At 41.9% G+C, this 27597-nt stretch overlaps 1 protein-coding gene across 1 annotated transcript in view; it reads left to right on the top strand.

Moving 5' to 3' along the window:
* Positions 1 to 5961: 5961 nt before the first annotated feature.
* The window catches only part of LOC129845260 (NACHT, LRR and PYD domains-containing protein 3-like), a 23768-nt gene continuing 2132 nt past the window's right edge, over positions 5962 to 27597 (top strand). Inside the window, exons 1-8 of the mRNA XM_055913133.1 lie at positions 5962 to 6415; positions 13420 to 13536; positions 13793 to 13877; positions 14007 to 14235; positions 14602 to 16399; positions 16686 to 16859; positions 20727 to 20900; positions 21491 to 21664. Coding sequence (XP_055769108.1) covers positions 5973 to 6415; positions 13420 to 13536; positions 13793 to 13877; positions 14007 to 14235; positions 14602 to 16399; positions 16686 to 16859; positions 20727 to 20900; positions 21491 to 21664 — 3194 coding nt within the window. The 5' untranslated portion in view covers positions 5962 to 5972. The remainder of the gene's footprint in view (positions 6416 to 13419; positions 13537 to 13792; positions 13878 to 14006; positions 14236 to 14601; positions 16400 to 16685; positions 16860 to 20726; positions 20901 to 21490; positions 21665 to 27597) is intronic.

The following is a 27597-nucleotide window of genomic DNA, read 5'->3' as shown; positions in this document are numbered from 1 at the left end:
ATGGTTAGATGAATGCATATCTCTCTGTCTGTATGGAGATCGATGGTTAGATTAATGCATATCTCTCTGTCTGTATGGAGATAGATGGTTAGATGAATGCATATCTCTCTGTATGGAGATAGATGGTTAAATGAATGTATATCTCTCTGTCTGTATGGAGATAGATGGTTAGATGAATGCATATCTCTCTGTCTGTATGGAGATAGATGGTTAGATGAATGTATATCTCTCTGTCTGTATGGAGATAGATGGTTAGATGAATGCATATCTCTCTGTCTGTATGGAGATAGATGGTTAGATGAATGCATATCTCTCTGTCTGTATGGAGATAGATGGTTAGATGAATGTATATCTCTCTGTCTGTATGGAGATAGATGGTTAGATGAATGTATATCTCTCTGTCTGTATGGAGATAGATGGTTAGATGAATGTATATCTCTCTGTCTGTATCGAGATAGATGGTTAGATGAATGCATATCTCTCTGTCTGTATGGAGGTAGATGGTTAGATGAATGCATATCTCTCTGTATGGAGATAGATGGTTAGATGAATGTATATCTCTCTGTATGGAGATAGATGGTTAGATGAATGTATATCTCTCTGTATGGAGATAGATGGTTAGATGAATGCATATCTCTCTGTATGGAGATAGATGGTTAGATGAATGTATATCTCTCTGTCTGTATGGAGATAGATGGTTAGATGAATGCATATCTCTCTGTCTGTATGGAGATAGATGGTTAGATTAATGCATATCTCTCTGTCTGTATGGAGATAGATGGTTAGATGAATGTATATCTCTCTGTCTGTATGGAGATAGATGGTTAGATGAATGCATATCTCTGTCTGTATGGAGATAGATGGTTAGATGAATGTATATCTCTCTGTCTGTATGGAGATAGATGGTTAGATGAATGCATATCTCTCTGTCTGTATGGAGATAGATGGTTAGATGAATGCATATCTCTCTGTCTGTATGGAGATAGATGGTTAGATGAATGCATATCTCTCTGTCTGTATGGAGATAGATGGTTAGATTAATGTATATCTCTCTGTATGGAGATAGATGGTTAGATGAATGCATATCTCTCTGTCTGTATGGAGATAGATGGTTAGATGAATGCATATCCCTCTGTCTGTATGGAGATAGATGGTTAGATGAATGCATATCTCTCTGTCTGTATGGAGATAGATGGTTAGATGAATGTATATCTCTCTGTATGGAGATAGATGGTTAGATGAATGCATATCTCTCTGTCTGTATGGAGATCGATGGTTAGATTAATGCATATCTCTCTGTCTGTATGGAGATAGATGGTTAGATGAATGCATATCTCTCTGTATGGAGATAGATGGTTAAATGAATGTATATCTCTCTGTCTGTATGGAGATAGATGGTTAGATGAATGCATATCTCTCTGTCTGTATGGAGATAGATGGTTAGATGAATGTATATCTCTCTGTCTGTATGGAGATAGATGGTTAGATGAATGCATATCTCTCTGTCTGTATGGAGATAGATGGTTAGATGAATGCATATCTCTCTGTCTGTATGGAGATAGATGGTTAGATGAATGTATATCTCTATGTCTGTATGGAGATAGATGGTTAGATGAATGTATATCTCTCTGTCTGTATGGAGATAGATGGTTAGATGAATGTATATCTCTCTGTCTGTATCGAGATAGATGGTTAGATGAATGCATATCTCTCTGTCTGTATGGAGATAGATGGTTAGATGAATGCATATCTCTCTGTATGGAGATAGATGGTTAGATGAATGTATATCTCTCTGTATGGAGATAGATGGTTAGATGAATGTATATCTCTCTGTATGGAGATAGATGGTTAGATGAATGCATATCTCTCTGTATGGAGATAGATGGTTAGATGAATGTATATCTCTCTGTCTGTATGGAGATAGATGGTTAGATGAATGCATATCTCTCTGTCTGTATGGAGATAGATGGTTAGATTAATGCATATCTCTCTGTCTGTATGGAGATAGATGGTTAGATGAATGTATATCTCTCTGTCTGTATGGAGATAGATGGTTAGATGAATGCATATCTCTGTCTGTATGGAGATAGATGGTTAGATGAATGTATATCTCTCTGTCTGTATGGAGATAGATGGTTAGATGAATGCATATCTCTCTGTCTGTATGGAGATAGATGGTTAGATGAATGCATATCTCTCTGTCTGTATGGAGATAGATGGTTAGATGAATGCATATCTCTCTGTCTGTATGGAGATAGATGGTTAGATTAATGTATATCTCTCTGTATGGAGATAGATGGTTAGATGAATGCATATCTCTCTGTCTGTATGGAGATAGATGGTTAGATTAATGCATATCTCTCTGTCTGTATGGAGATAGATGGTTAGATGAATGCATATCTCTCTGTATGGAGATAGATGGTTAGATGAATGTATATCTCTCTGTCTGTATGGAGATAGATGGTTAGATGAATGCATATCTCTCTGTCTGTATGGAGATAGATGGTTAGATGAATGTATATCTCTCTGTCTGTATGGAGATAGATGGTTAGATGAATGCATATCTCTCTGTCTGTATGGAGATAGATGGTTAGATGAATACATATCTCTCTGTCTGTATAGAGATAGATGGTTAGATGAATGTATATCTCTCTGTCTGTATGGAGATAGATAGTTAGATGAATGTATATCTCTCTGTCTGTATGGAGATAGATGGTAAGATGAATGTATATCTCTCTGTCTGTATGGAGATAGATGGTTAGATGAATGCATATCTCTCTGTCTGTATAGAGATAGATGGTTAGATGAATGTATATCTCTCTGTATGGAGATAGATGGTTAGATGAATGTATATCTCTCTGTCTGTATGGAGATAGATGGTTAGATGAATGCATATCTCTCTGTCCGTTCTTCCCTGAAACTTCGATTTTCTTTTTCCACCTTTCTTTTGCTACATTTTGAGAGTGACATGTTCTCTTGCTATCTGTCACATCTGTTCCTGCTACGCCCTCTTGTGTTCATCCGGTGTCTTCTTGACCTGCAGCCACTCCCCCAGTACACACTCTCTCTCTCTCTCTCTCTCTCCCTCTCTGTGTGATTGTGTGGTTGGAGACAGGTGTGCTGGAGTCAGAGCAGATCCCCACCAGCTGCAACCCGTTCCATAATCAAGACCTCTAAAAATACTCAGTCCTGCCACTTCCACTCTGCCAGATCGTAATCTCTGCTCAGACAGTTTATGCTTCTAGCTATTTATGATTATTCTAGATCCTGTTACCCTGCTGTGCCTGTTTCCCTGCCTGACGCTGTTTATCCTCTCACTGCAGTTTTGCCGCTCTGACTCTAGTACCAGTCTCCTGTTCCACATCTCACCACCCTGCTACCCTGTTCTGGATTCATCTCACCACCCTGCTACCCTGTTCTGGATTCATCTCACCACCCTGCTACCCTGTTCAGGATTCATCTCACCACCCTGCTACCCTGTTCTGGATTCAGCTCACCACCCTGCTACCCTGTTCCACATCTCACCACCCTGCTACCCTGTTCTACATCTCACCACCCTGCTACCCTGTTCTGGATTCAGCTCACCATCACTCCCTTGGATTTCTCTCCGGACCTGTTTACCGTGTCTCAACCCAGCTCACTCCAACCTCAGCCTCCACATCTGGTTTCCTACAACCCACCCGGGCTTCCTCTGGCCTGCACTCCATCTCTCCCTGTTTGGCAAAAAATATTTTGGTTTATTCATCCAGTTTCCTGGTCTGAGTCTGCTCTTGGGTTCCCCTCCACCTAACACTATCAGTTTCCTGGTCTGAGTCTGCTCTTGGGTTCCCCTGTGCTGCTCCTCCTAACACTATCAGTTTCCTGGTCTGAGTCTGCTCTTGGGTTCCCCTGTGCTGCTCCACCTAACACTATCAGTTTCCTGGTCTGAGTCTGCTCTTGGGTTCCCCTCCACCTAACACTATCAGTTTCCTGGTCTGAGTCTGCTCTTGGGTTCCCCTCCACCTAACACTATCAGTTTCCTGGTCTGAGTCTGCTCTTGGGTTCCCCTGTGCTGCTCCACCTAACACTACCAGTTTCCTGGTCTGAGTCTGCTCTTGGGTTCCCCTGTGCTGCTCCACGTAACACTACCAGTTTCCTGGTCTGAGTCTGCTCTTGGGTTCCCCTGTGCTGCTCCACCTAACACTATCAGTTTCCTGGTCTGAGTCTGCTCTTGGGTTCCCCTGTGCTGCTCCACCTAACACTATCAAGCTAATTGTTCTGAACGAATGTTGACGTTAAAAAAAGTAGTGTGGACTAGAGCTGTTTTTCCCCACCAATCAACGCACTGAGAAATAAACAAAGAATTATAATTTAATAGAGATTTTGCTGATTGTATTAACTTAATCAGATCTAAATTATTTTATTGTCACTGAATGTATTATGTACTAATCAAATGTGTTAAAATGTTGTTAAATTTGTAGTGTAGGCCTATTCATTAATTCAGCCTATTCATTAATTCAGCCTATTACTTGTGCTAATATGATATGCTAATTATGTTCTGGCCCGCCGACTTTAACTCAGAAATAAATTGTCCCGAAGCCAAACCTAGTTGACGAACCCTGTTTTATAGTATGCCATGGCCTTTACTGGCCAAAGGTTAAACTACTGTTATGTTTATGATATACTATGGTGTTGTGTCACTAGACTTTGACCAGATATTATTGCATCCAAAGATCAACTGAACCTAGAACATAGATACAGAGCCACTTGTCATCAGGAAGCTGCTCTCTCAGCACAACGGAAAATATCTCAATGACTTGACATGTTCTGGTTGTGAATTCAGGCTACAAGGTAAGAATCTTCCCAGGGATTATTGTAAAGTGTGTAGAGAAATTAAATGTATGGTTTTATTTTAGTAAAGTGAATGACAGTAAAACACTCAGATCTATCAGTCCATTTCACCTGGGACAGCTACGTGACAGTTCAATCATACAAAATGGCGCTAACTGGGCGTAGGCAAGTCAATTTCAATAACATATTGTTCATATATTGTATTATACGATTCGTATATCGTGGTTATTTTACAATTTGTCAAAATGTTAATGTATCATAGTTGTAAATCATCTTTCAGAATATCAGAACATTTGTTGTTTTCTAAATTACAATGAGCTCCTGCTTCCTGTGTAGTTTGGTATGAAACCACTGAACAGACTTTACATTGTTATTATGAACTGAATTCAGTAACAGCATAATAATATCAGACCTGTTGAACAAAGCAACACACTAGAATGAGAGGAATTATTAAAAGACAGTGGGACATTATTATGATTATTACTACTATTGTTAGTTCCAAGTAAAAGGTGAACAATATCAATCACAATTCATGTGATGCATTAAATCACCTGACTGTTTGGATGTATCTGTTAGTAAATGTTTTATTTCTAAGAGATAATGAAGAGAACAATTGACCTTCAAGAATTAATTGTCACTGTGTTAACCACAACCAACATGCTGGATCTCTGTTTAGTTGTCACTGTGTTAACCACAACCAACATGCTGGATCTCTGTTTAGTTGTCAGTGTGTTAACCACAACCAACATGTTGGATCTCTGTTTAGTTGTCCCTGTGTTAACCACAACCAACATGTTGGATCTCTGTTTAGTTGTCACTGTGTTAACCACAACCAACATGTTGGATCTCTGTTTAGTTGTCACTGTGTTAACCACAACCAACATGTTGGATCTCTGTTTAGTTGTCAGTGTGTTAACCACAACCAACATGCTGGATCTCTGTTTAGTTGTCACTGTGTTAACCACAACCAACATGCTGGATCTCTGTTTCGTTGTCACTGTGTTAACCACAACCAACATGCTGGATCTCTGTTTAGTTGTCACTGTGTTAACCACAACCAACATGTTGGATCTCTGTTTAGGGGTCACTGTGTTAACCACAACCAACATGCTGGGTCTCTGTTTAGGGGTCAGTGCTCGAAAATGAGTCTCTCTGGGGAGAGAGAGGAGGGGGGACCTGCCTCTAAAATGAGTCTCTCTGGGGAGAGAGAGGAGGGGGGCCCTGCCTCTAAAATGAGTCTCTCTGGGGAGAGAGAGGAGGGGGGCCCTGCCTCTAAAATGAGTCTCTCTGGGAAGAGAGAGGAGGGGGGCCATGCCTCTAAAATGAGTCTCTCTGGAGAGAGAAAGGAGGGGGTCCATGCCTCTAAAATGAGTCTCTCTGGAGAGAGAAAGGAGGGGGTCCATGCCTCTAAAATGAGTCTCTCTGGGAAGAGAGAGGAGGGGGGCCATGCCTCTAAAATGAGTCTCTCTGGGGAGAGAGAGGAGGGGGTCCCTGCTTCTAAAATGAGTCTCTCTGGGGAGAGAGAGGAGGGGGTCCCTGCTTCTAAAATGAGTCTCTCAGGGGAACATGACACCAAAGCTAAGAGGTGAGATGACAATATTGTTTAAGAACTTTGTTTCTAAAATGTTATATCCACAATTTTTTCACATTTGTTATTTTTCATCAGAAATGATTGCTTATGGGGACCTTCATGTGCCTGTAAAATATTGTTGTTCTAAGATTTCAATTCATAGATTTTTGTGTATTAATTTTTGTTTTGCAAAACGCTATATACAGTAGTTGGAATGACATGTTTGTATTATGTATATTTGACTGTGATGTGTGGTTGTCTCACCAGCACACACACAGACACATAGACACACACACACACACAGACACACACACACACACACACACACACACACACACATCTTTACCAGCATACACACACACACATCTATAGAATTTTAGCATGACACAATCATTTAGCCTACTGTTAGTTATTGCCTAATATGTTGTCAGGCATAACTTTATTGTTGTGACTAATTCTGATTGTTGTTACAAGAGGGATTTTGACAATATACTGTATATGTTATATCAACAGACTCTTCACTCATGTTGAAACCAAAAAGGGTTCTATCTTACTTAATATAGGGAAACACAAAAGATCTATATAGAACCCTTTATAGGAGGTTAGGAAGTGTCTGAGTATACAGTATATATAGAATATATATAGAACCCTTTATAGGAGGTTAGGAAGTGTCTGAGTATACAGTATATATAGAATATATATAGAACCCTTTATAGGAGGTTAGGAAGTGTTTGAGTATACAGTATATATATAATCCTTTATAGGAGGTTAGACAGTGTCTGAGTATACAGTATATATATAGTACCCTTTATAGGAAGTGTCTGACTGTCCGGTTCTCCTCTCTTCATTAGATGGACGGTAACTTTAGTGTTTAACCACTCTGTGTCCAAGGACCGAACTTTTTAATATTGTAATGAAACAGACAGGGAGTGTCGTGGAGAATCGTTTCAAAATATCACACTTACAAGAACTTGTGAATTCAATATAGGCTTTTAATACAAACATATCAGAAGCCTAGATGGTCCGCGGAACACACCCTTTTCCAGAGCACTGGCTCTGTATTTATACACACACAGCATATGAGTCCATTCCATATGTTTATGAAGTTACTTCCCTCAGGTCATCTGCCACCATTATCTTTCAGTTCAGGCTTCCTATTTGTTCATGCCCAATAGCGCCTGTATCCGCTCTTGATTAGATTACAATGGTGGCAGGACCCTTTCATGTCCTAAGAATGATATATGTACTATGTCTATAGTCCATCAGTTGGTCATTTGGCTGGCACCCTCCTTTGTGTGTCCCTCTAACCTCGGTATGTCCAGCTATCCTATGCACTCATGGCCTTGCTTTGGTTTCCTGTCCTCTACAATAGACAATGCATTTTACCCTAAACATGTATGCATTTTATGGCTTTGGCCATTATGTCTGTTATTTCTTGGTTTCCTGTTTTTACCAGAATGGCAAATGCACTCTAAGTGTGTCCTCTTCCTCTTGTGGTCTAATGTCTCATTGCTCAATATCTGTCTCTATATGTAACAGTAACTACAACAGGAGCCTCGAACCCTCAACCTTCTAGCCCAAAATCCAATGCGCTATCGACTGTGCCACAAAAGCATACTCAAGCGGGAAAGTCAGTATCCGCGCTTATAAACCCAGGGTCGTTATACTATTATTTTCGGGGCGCCTCAAGTAGGCTGGACACATGACATTTTTAACAATGTTTTTTTTTCTGATAAACTAGTTAATTGCATCCGCCATGGAGCCCAGTTTCATAATATTACGTCATGTCCCTAGTCATTAACCTTATTTTAGGTCATTTTTCACCCTTCCAGCTCCTATTAGTTGTATTGAGCACCGTGGCACCAACTCACCTACTGAACGTTCTATTCCCAGATCATTGTTCTGCATCACAATGGCAGCTTCACTATTGTTATCAATGAGACATGTCAGTATTAACTGTGAACTCCGACCTCACCTCCGGTAACTTAATAATAAAGGGTTACACTACTTGGTGAGCGCGATCACTGTTCACCTGGGTACACGTTGTGGTAACAAGCAGTGCTGGCATACACCCATCAAACGTTAAGCAGTTTCTCATCATGGTTAACCATATTTGTTTTCAGAAAAGATGTACAACCTCCACAAAACGCATGTCCCTGTTCTATTTTTCAAGATGTGGCCAATTTAAACAGCCAGAAGACATTTTTTTATTAAGAAGTAACACTTTTTTTGATGACTTGTTGTTTCTAAATGTCTGCTGGGTAATTTGATATGTATCGAAATCTTCATTCGTAGGCATCGAATTCAGCGAATTCTGCGCAGATTCACTGAGTTACAAACCAAGTGGACAGGTCTAGCTCATTGATTTGTAGATCTGACACAATTTCTAACTAAGATTATGAGCCGAGCAGGTGTCTGGAATGAGTTATGTAGTACCCACAGAGGCCACAGAGAGGAGCAAGAGAGCTATAAACCCATACAGTTGTTTTGTCTTAAAAACCCTAAACCAGACAATCAATCAAATGTATTTATAAAGCCCTTTTACATCAGCATATGTCACAAAGTGCTGTACAGAAACTCTAACTCTACGTAATACCTATTTCAGCCTTAACCCCTAGGGTAGGGTAGCGTAGAACACTTTTACAAACTATTTTAGTAATAATATTATGTTAGTAAAGGCTAATATAGTACTAAATTGCATTTTCATTATTTTGTTAATCAAAACCTGTCTAAGCATTTTGTTTTTTTGATATTTTGTAATATTTATCATTGCAAGGCAGAACACTTGATAAACAAGGACAATAAACAAGCTACGTTAGTTGTATTTTTCAAATGTGGCTTGAACTGTGTGACCTAGTAACCTCCATGTGAAAGTCCAGCAATTGGCGTGTGATAGATGTGGCAGGTTCGAGATCTAAGGAATTAACAAGAACAATACACTATTTCTCAGCTGCCTCTGTTGTGAGAAAAAAAAGCTTTTAATTCTTACATTTCCACTAGATGGCAGCATAAGACCACGAAGTTATAGGCTACAAGCAGCAATATGATTGACATAAAATAGCATGCAACTACAGACTATATGTCCCATGATTTTCTAAAACGGTCACTCATTACTTTAGTTAGCTATATATCTCGTATTAGGGCTGTGTAGCTTTTGGGAGAGCAAAAAAATAGTTACTACCTCGGAATAGATAAGACAAGAGTGCGTCTTCCAGCCCGCCAATAAATTACATCATTCAACCCTTGTGGTTAGCAAATCTACCTCATCATGCCCCTCGTTTGTTCGAGAAGGCAGAGGGCTTGCTAACACTGACGGCACAAGCTTTTTGGTGGGGCTGAGTTGACTACTTGTGCGAGAAGGCAGAGTGGGTCGATGCTGGTTGATGAATTTGACAATGAATGTACTCGGAAAATACATTTTTCTCGACGAAAGTAGGGGAGTGGTGGTGTATCCATGGAGAAAACTAAGCTAATCTCCTGAAATGTCATTAGTGTTCTTATGCTGCCATCTATTGGAATTATGTAGCAACTGCAGTAGTATTGAATAATGTATAATTCCTTACTAAAGTAGTAATTACTCAGAATTGCAAAATATACAATCTTCTAGATAATTTTATCACTTACAACTATAAAATAACCACTTATAGCATAACAAACAATTAAATTGACATTAACCAAAAACACCATATATTTAGTTTATTTAGTTAATTACCAAACTGAGCCGGTCGGTCACATTTTAGAGTGAGGCAGATATATAGCATTTTGCAAAAAAAACAAGATTTATGTCTCTCTGAAATGAAACCATCAAGTGATAGATTTTAAACAAATCACTGTCTGTGAGAGATGTAATGTTTGTCTCTGTTGTGTTGAAGCCCAATCAAGCAGGAGAGACCAGCCTCCCCTGTTCCCAGCTGTGTGTCCATGAAGAGTGACTGGTCTATGGATAAACCTATATACTTTAGAGAGGGAGACTTTTCTACTGAACAAAGGTAAGAAGAACTCATGGGTCATGGTCAGTGAGTACTGAATAATGTTTACAAAACACAAATTCAAACTTTGCTACATCAGACCGAATCAGTCACATTTGACTGTATCTAGCAGTACTACTAAATTCACTGAGAGTGAGGCAGATATATATTATTACTGTTTAAAACCTAGCAGTACAACTGATTTCTCTGAGAGTGAGGCAGATATATATTATTACTGTGTAAAACCTAGCAGTACTACTGATTTCTCTGAGAGTGATTAAGATATATATTATTACTGTGTAAAACCTAGCAGTACTACTGATTTCTCTGAGAGTGAGGCAGATATATATTATTACTGTGTAAAACCTAGCAGTACTACTGATTTCTCTGAGAGTGAGGCAGATATATATTATTACTGTGTAAAACCTAGCAGTACTACTGATTTCTCTGAGAGTGAGGCAGTTATATATTATTACTGTGTAAAACCTAGCAGTACTACTGATTTCTCTGAGTGAGGCAGATATTATTACTGTGTAAAACCTAGCAGTACTACTGATTTCTCTGAGAGTGAGGCAGATATATATTATTACTGTGTAAAACCTAGCAGTACTACTGATTTCTCTGAGAGTGAGGCAGATATATATTATTACTGTGTAAAACCTAGCAGTACTACTGATTTCTCTGAGAGTGAGGCAGATATATATTATTACTGTATAAAACCTAGCAGTACTGCTGATTTCTCTGAGAGTGAGGCAGATATATATTATTACTGTGTAAAACCTAGCAGTACTACTGATTTCTCTGAGAGTGAGGCAGATATATATTATTACTGTGTAAAACCTAGCAGTACTACTGATTTCTCTGAGAGTGAGGCAGATATATATTATTACTGTGTAAAACCTAGTACTACTACTGATTTCTCTGAGAGTGAGGCAGATATATATTATTACTGTGTAAAACCTAGCAGTACTACTGATTTCTCTGAGAGTGAGGCAGATATATATTATTACTGTGTAAAACCTAGCAGTACTACTGATTTCTCTGAGAGTGAGGCAGATATATATTATTACTGTGTAAAACCTAGCAGTACTACTGATTTCACTGAGAGTGATGCAGATATATAATATTACTGTGTTAAACCTAGCAGTACTACTGATTTCTCTGAGTGAGGCAGATATTATTACTGTGTAAAACCTAGCAGTACTACTGATTTCTCTGAGAGTGAGGCAGATATATACTATTACTGTGTAAAACCTAGCAGTACTACTGATTTCTCTGAGTGAGGCAGATATTATTACTGTGTAAAACCTAGCAGTACTACTGATTTCTCTGAGAGTGAGGCAGATATATATTATTACTGTATAAAACCTAGCAGTACTACTGATTTCTCTGAGTGAGGCAGATATTATTACTGTGTAAAACCTAGCAGTACTACTGATTTCTCTGAGAGTGAGGCAGATATATATTATTACTGTGTAAAACCTAGCAGTACTACTGATTTCACTGAGAGTGAGGCAGATATATATTATTACTGTATAAAACCTAGCAGTACTACTGATTTCTCTGAGTGAGGCAGATATTATTACTGTGTAAAACCTAGCAGTACTACTGATTTCTCTGAGAGTGAGGCAGATATATATTATTACTGTGTAAAACCTAGCAGTACTACTGATTTCTCTGAGAGTGAGGCAGATATATATTATTACTGTGTAAAACCTAGCAGTACTACTGATTTCTCTGAGAGTGAAGGCAGATATATATTATTACTGTGTAAAACCTAGCAGTACTACTGATTTCACTGAGAGTGAGGCAGATATATATTATTACTGTATAAAACCTAGCAGTACTACTGATTTCTCTGAGAGTGAGGCAGATATATATTATTACTGTGTAAAACCTAGCAGTACTACTGATTTCTCTGAGAGTGAAGGCAGATATATATTATTACTGTGTAAAACCTAGCAGTACTACTGATTTCACTGAGAGTGAGGCAGATATATATTATTACTGTGTAAAACCTAGCAGTACTACTGATTTCTCTGAGAGTGAGGCAGATATATATTATTACTGTGTAAAACCTAGCAGTACTACTGATTTCTCTGAGAGTGAAGGCAGATATATATTATTACTGTGTAAAACCTAGCAGTACTACTGATTTCACTGAGAGTGAGGCAGATATATATTATTACTGTATAAAACCTAGCAGTACTACTGATTTCTCTGAGTGAGGCAGATATTATTACTGTGTAAAACCTAGCAGTACTACTGATTTCTCTGAGAGTGAGGCAGATATATATTATTACTGTGTAAAACCTAGCAGTACTACTGATTTCTCTGAGAGTGAGGCAGATATATATTATTACTGTGTAAAACCTAGCAGTACTACTGATTTCTCTGAGAGTGAGGCAGATATATATCATTACTGTGTAAAACCTAGCTGTACTACTGATTTCCCTGAGAGTGAGGCAGATATATATTATTACTGTGTAAAACCTAGCAGTACTACTGATTTCTCTGAGAGTGAGGCAGATATACAGTGGGGAGAACAAGTATTTGACACACTGCCGATTTTGCAGGTTTTCATACTAACAAAGCATGTAGAGGTCTGTAATTTTTATCATAGGTACACTTCAACTGTGAGAGACGGAATCTAAAACAAAAATCCAGAAAATCACATTGTATGATTTTTAAGTAAATAATTTGCATTTCATTGCATGACATAAGTATTTGATACATCAGAAAAGCAGAACTTAATATTTGGTACAGAAACCTTTGTTTGCAATTACAGAGATCATACGTTTCCTGTAGTTCTTGACCAGGTTTGCACACACTGCAGCAGGGATTTTGACAGATATACAGCATTTAAAAAAAGAAACATGATTATTTCTCTCTCTGAAATGAAACCATCAAGTAATAGATTTTAAACAAATACATGTCTGTCATTGAGCAATCCCATGCCATGATGAGATAGTGAAAAACACAGCAATCTCTTCCAAAATGTATTTGAACAATAAAAGCTCAAACGTAATGTTTGCCTCTGTTGTGTTGAAGCCCAATCAAGCAGGAGAGACCAGCCTCCCCTGTACCCAGCTGTGTGTCCATGAAGAGTGACTGGTCTATGAGTCAACCTATAACCTTTAGAGAGGGAGACTTTTCTACTGAACAAAGGTAAGAAGAACTCATGGGTCATGGTCAGTGAGTTAAACAACACCATTTCTCCTCTCTCATTTTCCCATTTATTTTGTTGATTTCATAATCTGTAGGCTAATCCTTTTCTCCATTTTCATAGTCCTAAAACAATATTAAACAAACACAACGTTCCCTCTGTGTGTGTGTGTGTGTGTGTGTGTGTGTGTGTGTGTGTGTGTGTGTGTGTGTGTGTACTCCCTGGATGAGGAGATGTAATCTCATGTTTTGTCCACAGAAACCAACAGGAGAGATCAGAGTCAGAGATTCTCAGTGGTCAGTCTTCCCAGAGTCATCAAACAGACCTGGCCTCCATATTCAGTGTATGTGGTCCTGTTATGTACATTTGTTTTTGTTTACCTCAAGTAAAGTTGATCTGTCAATCATTCATTAATGTGTTGATGAGAAAGCATTTTGTCTCTTGCTTAACTTATTTACTTGATTTATTTCAGTTGCTTGAAGAGAAAAGTATGACATTTGTGAAGAACGAGCTGAAGATGTTCAAAAGGATTCTTAGTCCAGAACTCCCAGAAGGCTTTGAGAGTCAGAAGCAGGATAAGGAAGTGGTGGATGCTGAAGATGAGAAGCAGGAGAGCAGTGCCAGAGAGGGGGCTCTGAAGATCACACTGCACGTCCTGAGGAAAATGAACCAGAAGGAGCTTGCTGACACACTGGAGAAATGTAAGAGCTGTCTGCCTCATGTTGAATGCTGTTTTATAACATTTAAAAGCTGTAGCTAAAGTACAGCTAAAGTAGCTGTGTAACTCAATGATATTGTAGCAACACATACAGAGAGAATAATATTTAAATAAAAAAAAATATAATAATAATAATTAATTTAGAGAGAGAGAGAGAATTAATAATACCATCAATAATACCAATAATAATATAATCAGTCACACCAGTCTGTAATGCATTATGAAAACATTTACACATTTACACAGTCAGTTAAAGAATAAATGATTAAATGTTAAACTTTACAACAGTCCTACAATACTGTAGTCATTAAAACAGACGTAATATTAATATCCTCTGTGTTATTTCTAGATTCAGATGATCTTGCTGTGATTTGCCAACGTGAACTCAAATCTAATCTAAAGAAGAAGTTTCAATGTGTATTTGAGGGGATCGCTAAACAAGGAAACCCAACACTTCTCAATAAGATCTACACAGAGCTCTACATCACAGAGGGTGGAACAGGAGAGGTCAATAATGAACATGAGCTGAGACAGATTGAGACAACAACCAGGAAACAAGCAAGACCAGAGACTGCAATCAAATGTAACGACATCTTCAAACCCTTAACTGGACAAGACAAACTTATCAGAACTGTGCTGACAAAGGGAGTCGCTGGCATTGGAAAAACAGTCTCTGTGCAGAAGTTCATTCTGGACTGGGCTGAAGGAAAAGCAAATCAGGATGTCAAATTTGTATTTTCATTCCCTTTTCGGGAGCTGAATTTGATGAAAGGGGACAAACACACTTTCATTGAGCTTCTCAATCACTTCTCAATGGAAACCAAACAATCAGGAATCTCAAACTACAACAAGTACAAAGTTCTGTTCATCTTTGATGGTCTGGATGAGTGCCGACTGCCCCTAGACTTCCAGAAGAACAAGATCTGTTGTGACGTCTCAAAGTCAACCTCAGTGGATGTTCTGCTGACAAATCTCATCAAGGGAAATCTGCTTCCCTCTGCTCTCCTCTGGATTACTACCCGACCTGCAGCAGCCAATAAGATCCCTTCAGGCTGTGTTGACCAGGTGACAGAGGTACGAGGGTTCAATGACCCACAGAAGGAGGAGTACTTCAGGAAGAGATTCAGTGATGAGGAACTGGCCAGCAGAATCATCTCACACATAAAGACATCAAGGAGCCTCCACATCATGTGCCACATTCCAGTCTTCTGTTGGATTTCTGCAACAGTCCTTGAACACATGCTGAAACATAAGAGAGAAGAGATGCCCAAGACTCTGACTGAGATGTACACCCACCTTGTGGTGTTTCATACCAAACAGAAGAATGAAAAGTATCTTGGGAAAGAAGAGACAGGTCCACACTGGAATAAAGAGAGCATTCTGTCACTGGGAAAACTGGCTTTTCAACAGCTTGTGAAGGGCAATCTGATTTTCTATGAAGGAGACCTGAAAGAGGCTGGCATTGATGTCAATGAAGCCTCAGTGTACTCAGGATTGTGCACACAGCTCTTTAAAGAGGAATGTGGGCTGTACCAGGACAAGGTGTACTGCTTTGTTCATCTGAGCATTCAGGAGTTTCTGGCTGCTGTATATGTGTTCCTCTCATTCATCAACAACAATGAGAATCTAATGGATGATCCTCAATCAATGTTCAGCCACTTTACTGCGCTGTTCAGAGACAAGCCTAAAGTTACTGTCTACAAGAGTGCTGTGGATAAAGCCTTACAAAGTGAGACGGGAAACCTGGACCTTTTCCTCCGCTTCCTTCTGGGCCTCTCACTGGAGTCCAATCAGAAGCACTTACGAGGTCTACTGACAAAGACAAGAAGCAGCTCAAAGACCCACGAAGAAACAGTCAAGTACATCAAGGAGAAGATCAGGGAGAATCCCTCTCCAGAGAGGAGCATCAATCTGTTCCACTGTCTGAATGAACTGAATGACCATTCTCTAGTGAAGGAGATCCAAAGCTTCCTGAGATCAGGAAGTCTCTCAGAACCCAACCTGTCACCAGCACAGTGGTCAGCTCTGGTCTTTGTGTTGCTGACTTCAGAAAAGGAGCTGGATGTGTTTGACCTGAAGAAATACTCCGGATCAGAGGAAGGTCTTCTGAGGCTGTTGCCAGTGGTCAAAGCTTCCAGAGCTGTTCTGTGAGTTAATAAAATGACATTTAAGAACTAATCATCAGGAAGAAATATTCAGTTTAGAGAAAAATATGTATTATAATATGTACATAATATTATATTGAAAAATATATTGAATCAATGCATAGATGTTCACATTAGTTTAACAATATGACCATAAAGTTCTTGGAGACGGAAGATGAATCTATATGTTGTTTGGGAGAATTAACCAAATGCATCTGCCATTGTCCTTCTACACTACTGGTGTTAAATTAACAGTGTGTTTGTGAAGTCATGATGATCTCTCTGTCAGGCTGTCAGGCTGTGGAGTCACAGAAGAAGGCTGTGCTTCTCTGGTCTCAGCTCTGGAGTCAAACCCCTCACACCTGAGAGAGCTGGACCTGAGTAACAATGACCTGAAGGATTCAGGAGTGAAGCTGCTCTCTGCTGGACTGGGGAATCCCCACTGTAAACTGGAGACTCTGAGGTCAGTATTCCTGTAGTTGGTCAACAAGTGATAACTGTTCACCAGATCCACATGTGTTTACCAGACACACATAGTCCACACCATATGTGTTTGGACAGTGAAGCTTACAGTTTAAATGTGGTGCTATACTCCAGCATTTTGGATTTGAGATATAATGTTTCATATTAGGTGACAGTACAGAATGTCACCTTTTATTTGAGGTTAATGTTGAGAGGTTAGCATGTTTTGTTGTAGCCTCTGTTATTGGTAATGGTGAGAGGTTAGCATGTTTTGTTGTAGCCTCTGTTATTGGTAATGGTGAGAGGTTAGCATGTTTTGTTGTAGCCTCTGTTATTGGTAATGGAGAGAGGTTAGCATGTTTTGTTGTAGCCTCTGTTATTGGTAATGGTGAGAGGTTAGTATGTTTTGTTGTAGCCTCTGTTATTGGTAATGGAGAGAAGTTAGCATGTTTTGTTGTAGCCTCTGTTATTGATAATGGTGAGAGGTTAGCATGTTTTGTTTTAGCCTCTGTTATTGGTATTGTTGAGAGGTTAGCATGTTTTGTTGTAGTCTCTGTTATTGGTAATGGTGAGAGGTTAGTATGTTTGTTTGTAGCCTCTGTTATTGGTAATGGTGAGAGGTTAGCATGTTTTGTTGTATCCTCTGGTATTGGTAATGGTGAGAGGTTAGCATGTTTTGTTGTATCCTCTGTTATTGGTAATGGTGAGAGGTTAGCATGTTTTGTTGTAGCCTCTGTTATTGGTAATGGTGAGAGGTTAGCATGTTTTGTTGTAGTCTCTGTTATTGGTAATGGTGAGAGGTTAGCATGTTTTGTTGTATCCTCTGGTATTGGTAATGGTGAGAGGTTAGTATGTTTTGTTGAACCAGGCGAGGCAATCATTTGAAAAACCAAGGCTGTTGAGTCTGCCAATAAGAATGTGGTGATTGACAGAGTCGAAAGCCTTGGCCAGGTCGATAAATACGGCTGCACAGTAATGTCTCTTATCAATGGCGGTTATGATATCGTTTAGGACCTTGAGCGTGGCTGAGGTGCCCCCATGACCAGCTCTGAAACCAGATTGCATAGCGGAAAAGGTACGGTGAGATTCAAAGTGGTCGGTAATCTGTTTGTTAACTTGGCTTTCGAAGACCTTAAAAAGGCAGGGCAGGATATTAATAGGTCTGTAGCAGTTTGGGTCTAAAGCGTCCTCCCGGGTGGCGCAGTGGTCTAGAGCACTGCATCGCAGTACTAGCTGTGCCACCAGAGTCTCTGGGTTCACACCCAGGCTCTGCCGCAGCCGGCCGCGACCGGGAGGTCCGTGGGGCGACGCACAATTGGCTTAGCGTCGTCCGGGTCCGGGTTAGGGAGGGTTTGGCCGGTAGGGATATGTGGATATTGTAAAGTGTAAAGTGTGTAAAGTGTAAAGTGAATATTGTAAAGTGGTTGTTCCACTGGATATCATAAGGTGAATGCACCAATTTGTAAGTCGCTCTGGATAAGAGCGTCTGCTAAATGACTTAAATGTAATGTAAAATGTGTCTCCCCCTTTGAAGAGGGGGATGACTGCGGCAGCTTTCCAATCTTTGGGAATCTCAGACGATACGAAAGAGAGGTTGAACAGGCTAGTAATTGTGGTTGCAACAATTTCAGCAGATCATTTTAGAAAGTGAGGGTCCAGATTGTCTAGCCCGGCTCATTTGTAGGGGTCCAGGTTTTGCAGCTCTTTAAGAACATCAGCTATCTGGATTTGGGTGAAGGAGAAATAGGGGAGGCTTGGGCGAGTTGCTGTGGGGAGTGCAGGGCTGTTGACCGGGGTAGGGTTAGCCAGGTGGAAAGCATGGCCAGCCGTAGAAAAATGATTATTGAAATTCTCAATTATAGTGGATTTATCGTGGTGACAGTGTTTCCTAGCCTCAGTGCAGTGGGCAGCTGGGAGGAGGTGCTCTTATTCTCCATGGACTTTGCAGTGTCCCAGAACTTTTTTGAGTTTGTGCTACAGGATGAACATTTCTGCTTGAAAAAGCTAGCCTTAGCTTTCCTAACTGCCTGTGTATATTTGTTCCTGACTTCCCTGAAAAGTTGCATATCACGGGGGCTATTCGATGCTAATGCAGAATGCCACAGGATGTTTTTGTGCTGGTCAAGGGCAGTCAGGTCTGGAGAGAACCAAGGACTATATCTGTTCCTGGATCTACATTTTTTGAAAGGGGCATGCTTATTTAAGATGGTGAGGAAGGCACTTTTAAAGAATGACCAGGCGTCCTCTACTGACGGGATAAGGTCAATATCCTTCCAGGATACACGGGCCAGGTCGATTAGGAAGGCCTGCTCGCTGAAGTGTTTTAGGGAGCGTTTGATAGTGATGAGTGGAGGTCGTTTGACCGCAGACCCATTACGGATGCAGGCAATGAGGCAATGATCGCTGAGATCTTGGTTGAAAACAGCAGAGGTGTATTTGGAGGGCAAGTTGGTTAGGATGATATCGTTGAGGGTGCCCGTGTTTACGGATTTGGGGTTGTACCTGGTGGGTTCATTGACAATTTGTGAGAGATTGAGGGCATCAAGCTTAGATTGTAGGATGGCCGGGGTGTTAAGCATGTCCCAGTTTAGGTCACCTAGCAGCACGAGCTCTGAAGATAGATGGGGGGCAATCAGTTCACATATGGTGTCCAGGGCACAGCTGGGGGCAGAGGGTGGTCTATAGCAGGCGGCAACGGTGAGAGACTTGTTTCTGGAAAGGTGGATTTTTAAAAGTAGAAGCTGGAATTGTTTGGGTACAGACCTGGATAGTAGGACAGAACTCTGCAGGCTATCTCTACAGTAGATTGCAACTCCACCCCATTTGGCAGTTCTATCTTTAAACAGATTCAGATCTGTTTAAACTAACTCTTAGTTTCCTGATTCAGATCTGTTTAAACCAACTCTTAGTTTCCTGATTCAGATCCGTTCAAACCAACTCTTAGTTTCCTGATTCAGATCTGTTTAATCCAACTCTTAGTTTCCAGATTCAGATCTGTTTAAACCAACTCTTAGTTTCCTGATTCAGATCTGTTCAAACCAACTCTTAGTTTCCTGATTCAGATCTGTTCAAACCAACTCTTAGTTTCCTGATTCAGGTCTGTTTAAACCAACTCTTAGTGTTATTATTCATTATTTATTTATGATTTGTATTAATCAAGGCCTAATCAGGATTAATTTAGTATTGTTTAGAAACGTGTTATCTACTCCCTTAGACAGAAATTTACTCCAGTCATCATCCACAGTTCAGTTACTATTGGGCAAAACACAACCCAAAACACAACCAAAACAAACTGCAAATGCAACCAATGAGTTTGGAACCAAATACTACACTTTTGACTACTTTAATACACTATAAGTAAATTGATCAGAATATTTACGACTTCTTCAAATTATCAAAGTATGGGGGGACTAGATATATAAAGTGCTTTCTTTTCTAAATGGTGAAACAGATGTATTAAAATACCCTCAAATTAAAGGTGTCACCTCAAATGAAACATTTGATCTGAAATCCAAAATGTTGGAGTATAGAGCCACATTTAAAATATTAGCTCCACTGTCAAAATAGATATGGTGTGGACTGTTTAATCAATTCAATCTACATCTGATACATCACTGTCTGTCTTTTGACTGATACTGCTTTTTAAACTGGTCTGGTCAGTCTACTCAAATATTTGTACTATACATGTTTCTATCTGCAAGCAACACTTTGATATTTTGTCATTTCTAATAATGATACATTCATTTATGAATAGATAAGACAGGTTTCAAGACACTGATGTATCTGAATATGTTAAAAATATATACTGCCACTATTTTCACCACCAAAGAATATCAGTGTGATTTTAATATGATTTGACTATTTGCAGGCTGTCAGGCTGTGGAGTCACAGAGGAAGGCTGTGCTTCTCTGGTCTCAGCTCTGAGGTCAAACCCCTCACACCTGAGAGAGCTGGACCTGAGCTACAATCACCCAGGAGACTCAGGAGTCAGACTGCTCTCTGCTGGACTGGAGGATTCACACTGCAGACTGGAGAAACTCAAGTATGTAGAGGGTTTATGTCCATGTTCATATCAGACATGTTTGACTTATCAGGCTGGTTAAGACTAACATTCTTACACTTGGACAAAGTTATGTGTGTGTGTGTGTGTGTGTGTGTGTCTAGTGTGTGTGTGTGTGTGTGTGTGTGTCCAGTGTATGTGTGTGTGTCCTCTCAAACACAGAATGGACACACACAATAGACACACACACACAAAATAGACACACACACACACGCTGGACTCACAAACACACACACACTGGACAAAAGCTGTTGCCCAATACCTTGCACAGCAGTCGTTTCACCACAGGAAGCTGGGGTTGTTACAGTTAATGAACTGGATATTCTATGTTCATTATCACATATCAATCACACTTACAAAAGGGTTCATTGATCAATATATTGAATAACATATTGAATCAGTACATTGGTTTTCACATTAGTATAACAAAATGAACATACAATTCTAGGAGACGGAAGATGAATCTTTATGTTGTTTGGGAGAATTAACCAAATGCATCTGCCATTGTCCTTCTACACTACTGGTGTTAAATTAACAGTGTGTTTATGAAGTCATGATGATCTCTCTGTCAGGTTGTCAGGCTGTGGAGTCACAGAGGAAGGCTGTGCTTCTCTGGTCTCAGCTCTGGAGTTAAACCCCTCACACCTGAGAGAGATGGACCTGAGTAACAATGACCTGAAGGATTCAGGAGTGAAGCTGCTCTCTGCTGGACTGGGGAATCCCCACTGTAAACTGGAGACTCTGAGGTCAGTATTCCTGTAGTTGGTCAACAAGTGATAACAGTTCACCAGATCCACATGTGTTTACCAGACACACATAGTCCACACCATATGTGTTTGGACAGTGAAGCTTACAGTTTTACATTTGGTGCTATGCTCCAGCATTTTGGATTTGAGACATAATGTTTCATATTAGGTGACAGTACAGAATGTCACCTTTTATTTGAGGTTAAAGGTGAGAGGTTAGCATGTTTTATTTTTCTAAATGGTGAAACAGACATGTATTAAAATACCCTCAAATAAAAGGTGATACCCTCAAAGAATAGCAGTGTGGTTTAAGGCACAAGGCGAGACCCAGATGACACGGGAGGCAGATGGATAAAGTCTTTGATATTTATTAATATACTAAAAGGGGTAGGCAAGAGAATGGTCGTGGACAGGCAAAAGGTCATAACCAGATCAGAGTCCAGGAGGTACAGTTTGGCAGGCAGACTAGAGGTCAGGACAGGCAGAATTGTCAGGCAGGCTAGAGGTCAGGACAGGCAGAATGGTCAGGCAGGCTAGAGGTCAGGACAGGCAGAATGGTCAGGCAGGCTAGAGGTCAGGACAGGCAGAATGGTCAGGACAGGCAGAATGGTCAGGCAGACTAGAGGTCAGGACAGGCAGAATGGTCAGGACAGGCAGAATGTTCAGGCAGGCTAGAGGTCAGGACAGGCAGAATGGTCAGGCAGGCTAGAGGTCAGGACAGGCAGAATGGTCAGGCAGGCTAGAGGTCAGGACAGGCAGAATGGTCAGGCAGGCTAGAGGTCAGGACAGGCAGAATGGTCAGGCAGGCTAGAGGTCAGGACAGGCTGAATGGTCAGGCAGGCTAGAGGTCAGGACAGGCAGAATGGTCAGGCAGGCTAGAGGTCAAGACAGGCAGAATGGTCAGGACAGGCAGAATGGTCAGGCAGGCTAGAGGTCAGGACAGGCAGAATGGTCAGGCAGGCTAGAGGTCAAGACAGGCAGAATGGTCAGGACAGGCAGAATGGTCAGGCAGGATAGAGGTCAGGACAGGCAGAATGGTCAGGCAGGCTAGGGGTCAGGACAGGCAGAATGTTCAGGCAGGCTAGAGGTCAGGACAGGCAGAATGGTCAGGACAGGCAGAATGGTCAGGCAGGCTAGAGGTCAGGACAGGCAGAATGGTCAGGCAGACTAGAGGTCAGGGCAGGCAGAATGGTCAGGCAGGCTAGAGGTCAGGACAGGCAGAATGGTCAGGACAGGCAGAATGGTCAGGCAGGCTAGAGGTCAGGACAGGCAGAATGTTCAGGCAGGCTAGAGGTCAGGACAGGCAGAATGGTCAGGCAGGCTAGAGGTCAGGACAGGCAGAATGGTCAGGCAGGCTAGAGGTCAGGACAGGCAGAATGGTCAGGCAGACTCGAGGTCAGGACAGGCAGAATGGTCAGGCAGACTCGAGGTCAGGACAGGCAGAATGGTCAGGACAGGCTAGAGGTCAGGACAGGCAGAATGGTCAGGCAGACTAGAGGTCAGGACAGGCAGAATGGTCAGGACAGGCAGAATGGTCAGGCAGGCTAGAGGTCAGGACAGGCAGAATGGTCAGGCAGGCTAGAGGTCAGGACAGGCAGAATGGTCAGGCAGGCTAGAGGTCAGGACAGGCAGAATGGTCAGGCAGGCTAGAGGTCAGGACAGGCAGAATGGTCAGGCAGGCTAGAGGTCAGGACAGGCTGAATGGTCAGGCAGGCTAGAGGTCAGGACAGGCAGAATGGTCAGGCAGGCTAGAGGTCAAGACAGGCAGAATGGTCAGGACAGGCAGAATGGTCAGGCAGGCTAGAGGTCAGGACAGGCAGAATGGTCAGGCAGGCTAGAGGTCAAGACAGGCAGAATGGTCAGGACAGGCAGAATGGTCAGGCAGGATAGAGGTCAGGACAGGCAGAATGGTCAGGCAGGCTAGGGGTCAGGACAGGCAGAATGTTCAGGCAGGCTAGAGGTCAGGACAGGCAGAATGGTCAGGACAGGCAGAATGGTCAGGCAGGCTAGAGGTCAGGACAGGCAGAATGGTCAGGCAGACTAGAGGTCAGGGCAGGCAGAATGGTCAGGCAGGCTAGAGGTCAGGACAGGCAGAATGGTCAGGACAGGCAGAATGGTCAGGCAGGCTAGAGGTCAGGACAGGCAGAATGTTCAGGCAGGCTAGAGGTCAGGACAGGCAGAATGGTCAGGCAGGCTAGAGGTCAGGACAGGCAGAATGGTCAGGCAGGCTAGAGGTCAGGACAGGCAGAATGGTCAGGCAGACTCGAGGTCAGGACAGGCAGAATGGTCAGGCAGACTCGAGGTCAGGACAGGCAGAATGGTCAGGACAGGCTAGAGGTCAGGACAGGCAGAATGGTCAGGACAGGCAGAATGGTCAGGCAGGCAGAATGGTCAGGCAGGCTAGAGGTCAGGACAGGCAGAATGGTCAGGACAGGCAGAATGGTCAGGCAGGCTAGAGGTCAGGACAGGCAGAATGGTCAGGCAGGCTAGAGGTCAGGGCAGGCTAGAGGTCAGGACAGGCTGAATGGTCAGGCAGGCTAGAGGTCAGGACAGGCAGAATGGTCAGGCAGGCTAGAGGTCAGGACAGGCTGAATGGTCAGGCAGGCTAGAGGTCAGGACAGGCAGAATGGTCAGGCAGGCTAGAGGTCAAGACAGGCAGAATGGTCAGGACAGGCAGAATGGTCAGGCAGGATAGAGGTCAGGACAGGCAGAATGGTCAGGCAGGCTAGGGGTCAGGACAGGCAGAATGTTCAGGCAGGCTAGAGGTCAGGACAGGCAGAATGGTCAGGCAGGCTAGAGGTCAGGACAGGCAGAATGGTCAGGCAGGCTAGAGGTCAGGACAGGCAGAATGGTCAGGCAGACTCGAGGTCAGGACAGGCTAGAGGTCAGGACAGGCAGAATGGTCAGGCAGACTCGAGGTCAGGACAGGCAGAATGGTCAGGACAGGCTAGAGGTCAGGACAGGCAGAATGGTCAGGACAGGCAGAATGGTCAGGCAGACTAGAGGTCAGGACAGGCAGAATGGTCAGGACAGGCAGAATGGTCAGGCAGACTAGAGGTCAGGACAGGCAGAATGGTCAGGCAGGTACAGAGTCCAGAAAACAGACAAGGGACAAAAACCGGGAGGACTATCAGAAAAGAATAGAAGCAGGAGTAGGGAAAACGCTGGTTGACTTGATAAACATACAAGACGAACTGGTACAGAGAGACAGGAAACACAGGGATAAATACACCAGGGAAACACAGGGATATATACACCAGGGAAACACAGGGATATACACCAGGGAAACACAGGGATATATACACCAGGGAAACACAGGGATATATACACCAGGGAAACACAGGGATATATACACCAGGGAAACACAGGGATATATACACCAGGGAAACACAGGGATATATACACCAGGGAAACACAGGGATATATACACCAGGGAAACACAGGGATATATACACCAGGGAAACACAGGGATAAATACATCAGGGAAACACAGGGATATATACACCAGGGAAACACAGGGATATATACACCAGGGAAACACAGGGATATATACACCAGGGAAACACAGGGATATATGCACCAGGGAAACACAGGGATATACACCAGGGAAACACAGGGATATATACACCAGGGAAACACAGGGATATATACACCAGGGAAACACAGGGATATATACACCAGGGAAACACAGGGATAAATACACCAGGGAAACACAGGGATAAATACACCAGGGAAACACAGGGATATATACACCAGGGAAACACAGGGATATATACACCAGGGAAACACAGGGATATATACACCAGGGAAACACAGGGATATATACACCAGGGAAACACAGGGATATACACCAGGGAAACACAGGGATATATACACCAGGGAAACACAGGGATATATACACCAGGGAAACACAAGGATATATACACCAGGGAAACACAGGGATATATACACCAGGGATATATACACCAGGGAAACACAAGGATATATACACCAGGGAAACACAAGGATATATACACCAGGGAAACACAGGGATATATACACCAGGGATATATACACCAGGGAAACACAAGGATATATACACCAGGGAAACACAGGGATATATACACCAGGGAAACACAAGGATATATACACCAGGGAAACACAGGGATATATACACCAGGGAAACACAGGGATATATACACCAGGGAAACACAGGGATATATACACCAGGGAAACACAGGGATATATACACCAGGGAAACACAGGGATATATACACCAGGGAAACACAGGGATAAATACATCAGGGAAACACAGGGATATATACACCAGGGAAACACAGGGATATATACACCAGGGAAACACAGGGATATATACACCAGGGAAACACAGGGATATATACACCAGGGAAACACAGGGATATATACACCAGGGAAACACAGGGATATATACACCAGGGAAACACAGGGATATATACACCAGGGAAACACAGGGATATATACACCAGGGAAACACAGGGATAAATACATCAGGGAAACACAGGGATATATACACCAGGGAAACACAGGGATATATACACCAGGGAAACACAGGGATATATACACCAGGGAAACACAGGGATATATGCACCAGGGAAACACAGGGATATACACCAGGGAAACACAGGGATATATACACCAGGGAAACACAGGGATATATACACCAGGGAAACACAGGGATATATACACCAGGGAAACACAGGGATAAATACACCAGGGAAACACAGGGATAAATACACCAGGGAAACACAGGGATATATACACCAGGGAAACACAGGGATATATACACCAGGGAAACACAGGGATATATACACCAGGGAAACACAGGGATATATACACCAGGGAAACACAGGGATATACACCAGGGAAACACAGGGATATATACACCAGGGAAACACAGGGATATATACACCAGGGAAACACAAGGATATATACACCAGGGAAACACAGGGATATATACACCAGGGATATATACACCAGGGAAACACAAGGATATATACACCAGGGAAACACAAGGATATATACACCAGGGAAACACAGGGATATATACACCAGGGATATATACACCAGGGAAACACAAGGATATATACACCAGGGAAACACAGGGATATATACACCAGGGAAACACAAGGATATATACACCAGGGAAACACAGGGATATATACACCAGGGAAACACAGGGATATATACACCAGGGAAACACAGGGATATATACACCAGGGAAACACAGGGATATATACACCAGGGAAACACAGGGATATATACACCAGGGAAACACAGGGATAAATACATCAGGGAAACACAGGGATATATACACCAGGGAAACACAGGGATATATACACCAGGGAAACACAGGGATAAATACATCAGGGAAACACAGGGATATATACACCAGGGAAACACAGGGATATATACACCAGGGAAACACAGGGATATATACACCAGGGAAACACAGGGATATATACACCAGGGAAACACAGGGATATATACACCAGGGAAACACAGGGATATATACACCAGGGAAACACAGGGATATATACACCAGGGAAACACAGGGATATATACACCAGGGAAACACAGGGATATATACACCAGGGAAACACAGGGATATATACACCAGGGAAACACAGGGATAAATACATCAGGGAAACACAGGGATATATACACCAGGGAAACACAGGGATATATACACCAGGGAAACACAGGGATATATACACCAGGGAAACACAGGGATATATGCACCAGGGAAACACAGGGATATACACCAGGGAAACACAGGGATATATACACCAGGGAAACACAGGGATATATACACCAGGGAAACACTGGGATATATACACCAGGTAAACACAGGGATATATACACCAGGGAAACACAGGGATATACACCAGGGAAACACAGGGATATATACACCAGGG

Source organism: Salvelinus fontinalis, unplaced genomic scaffold (genome assembly GCF_029448725.1).
Source record: "Salvelinus fontinalis isolate EN_2023a unplaced genomic scaffold, ASM2944872v1 scaffold_0258, whole genome shotgun sequence".
Lineage (NCBI taxonomy): Eukaryota > Metazoa > Chordata > Actinopteri > Salmoniformes > Salmonidae > Salvelinus > Salvelinus fontinalis.
Note: the sequence above shows the minus strand (reverse complement) of the source record. Positions and strands in the feature narration are given on the sequence as shown.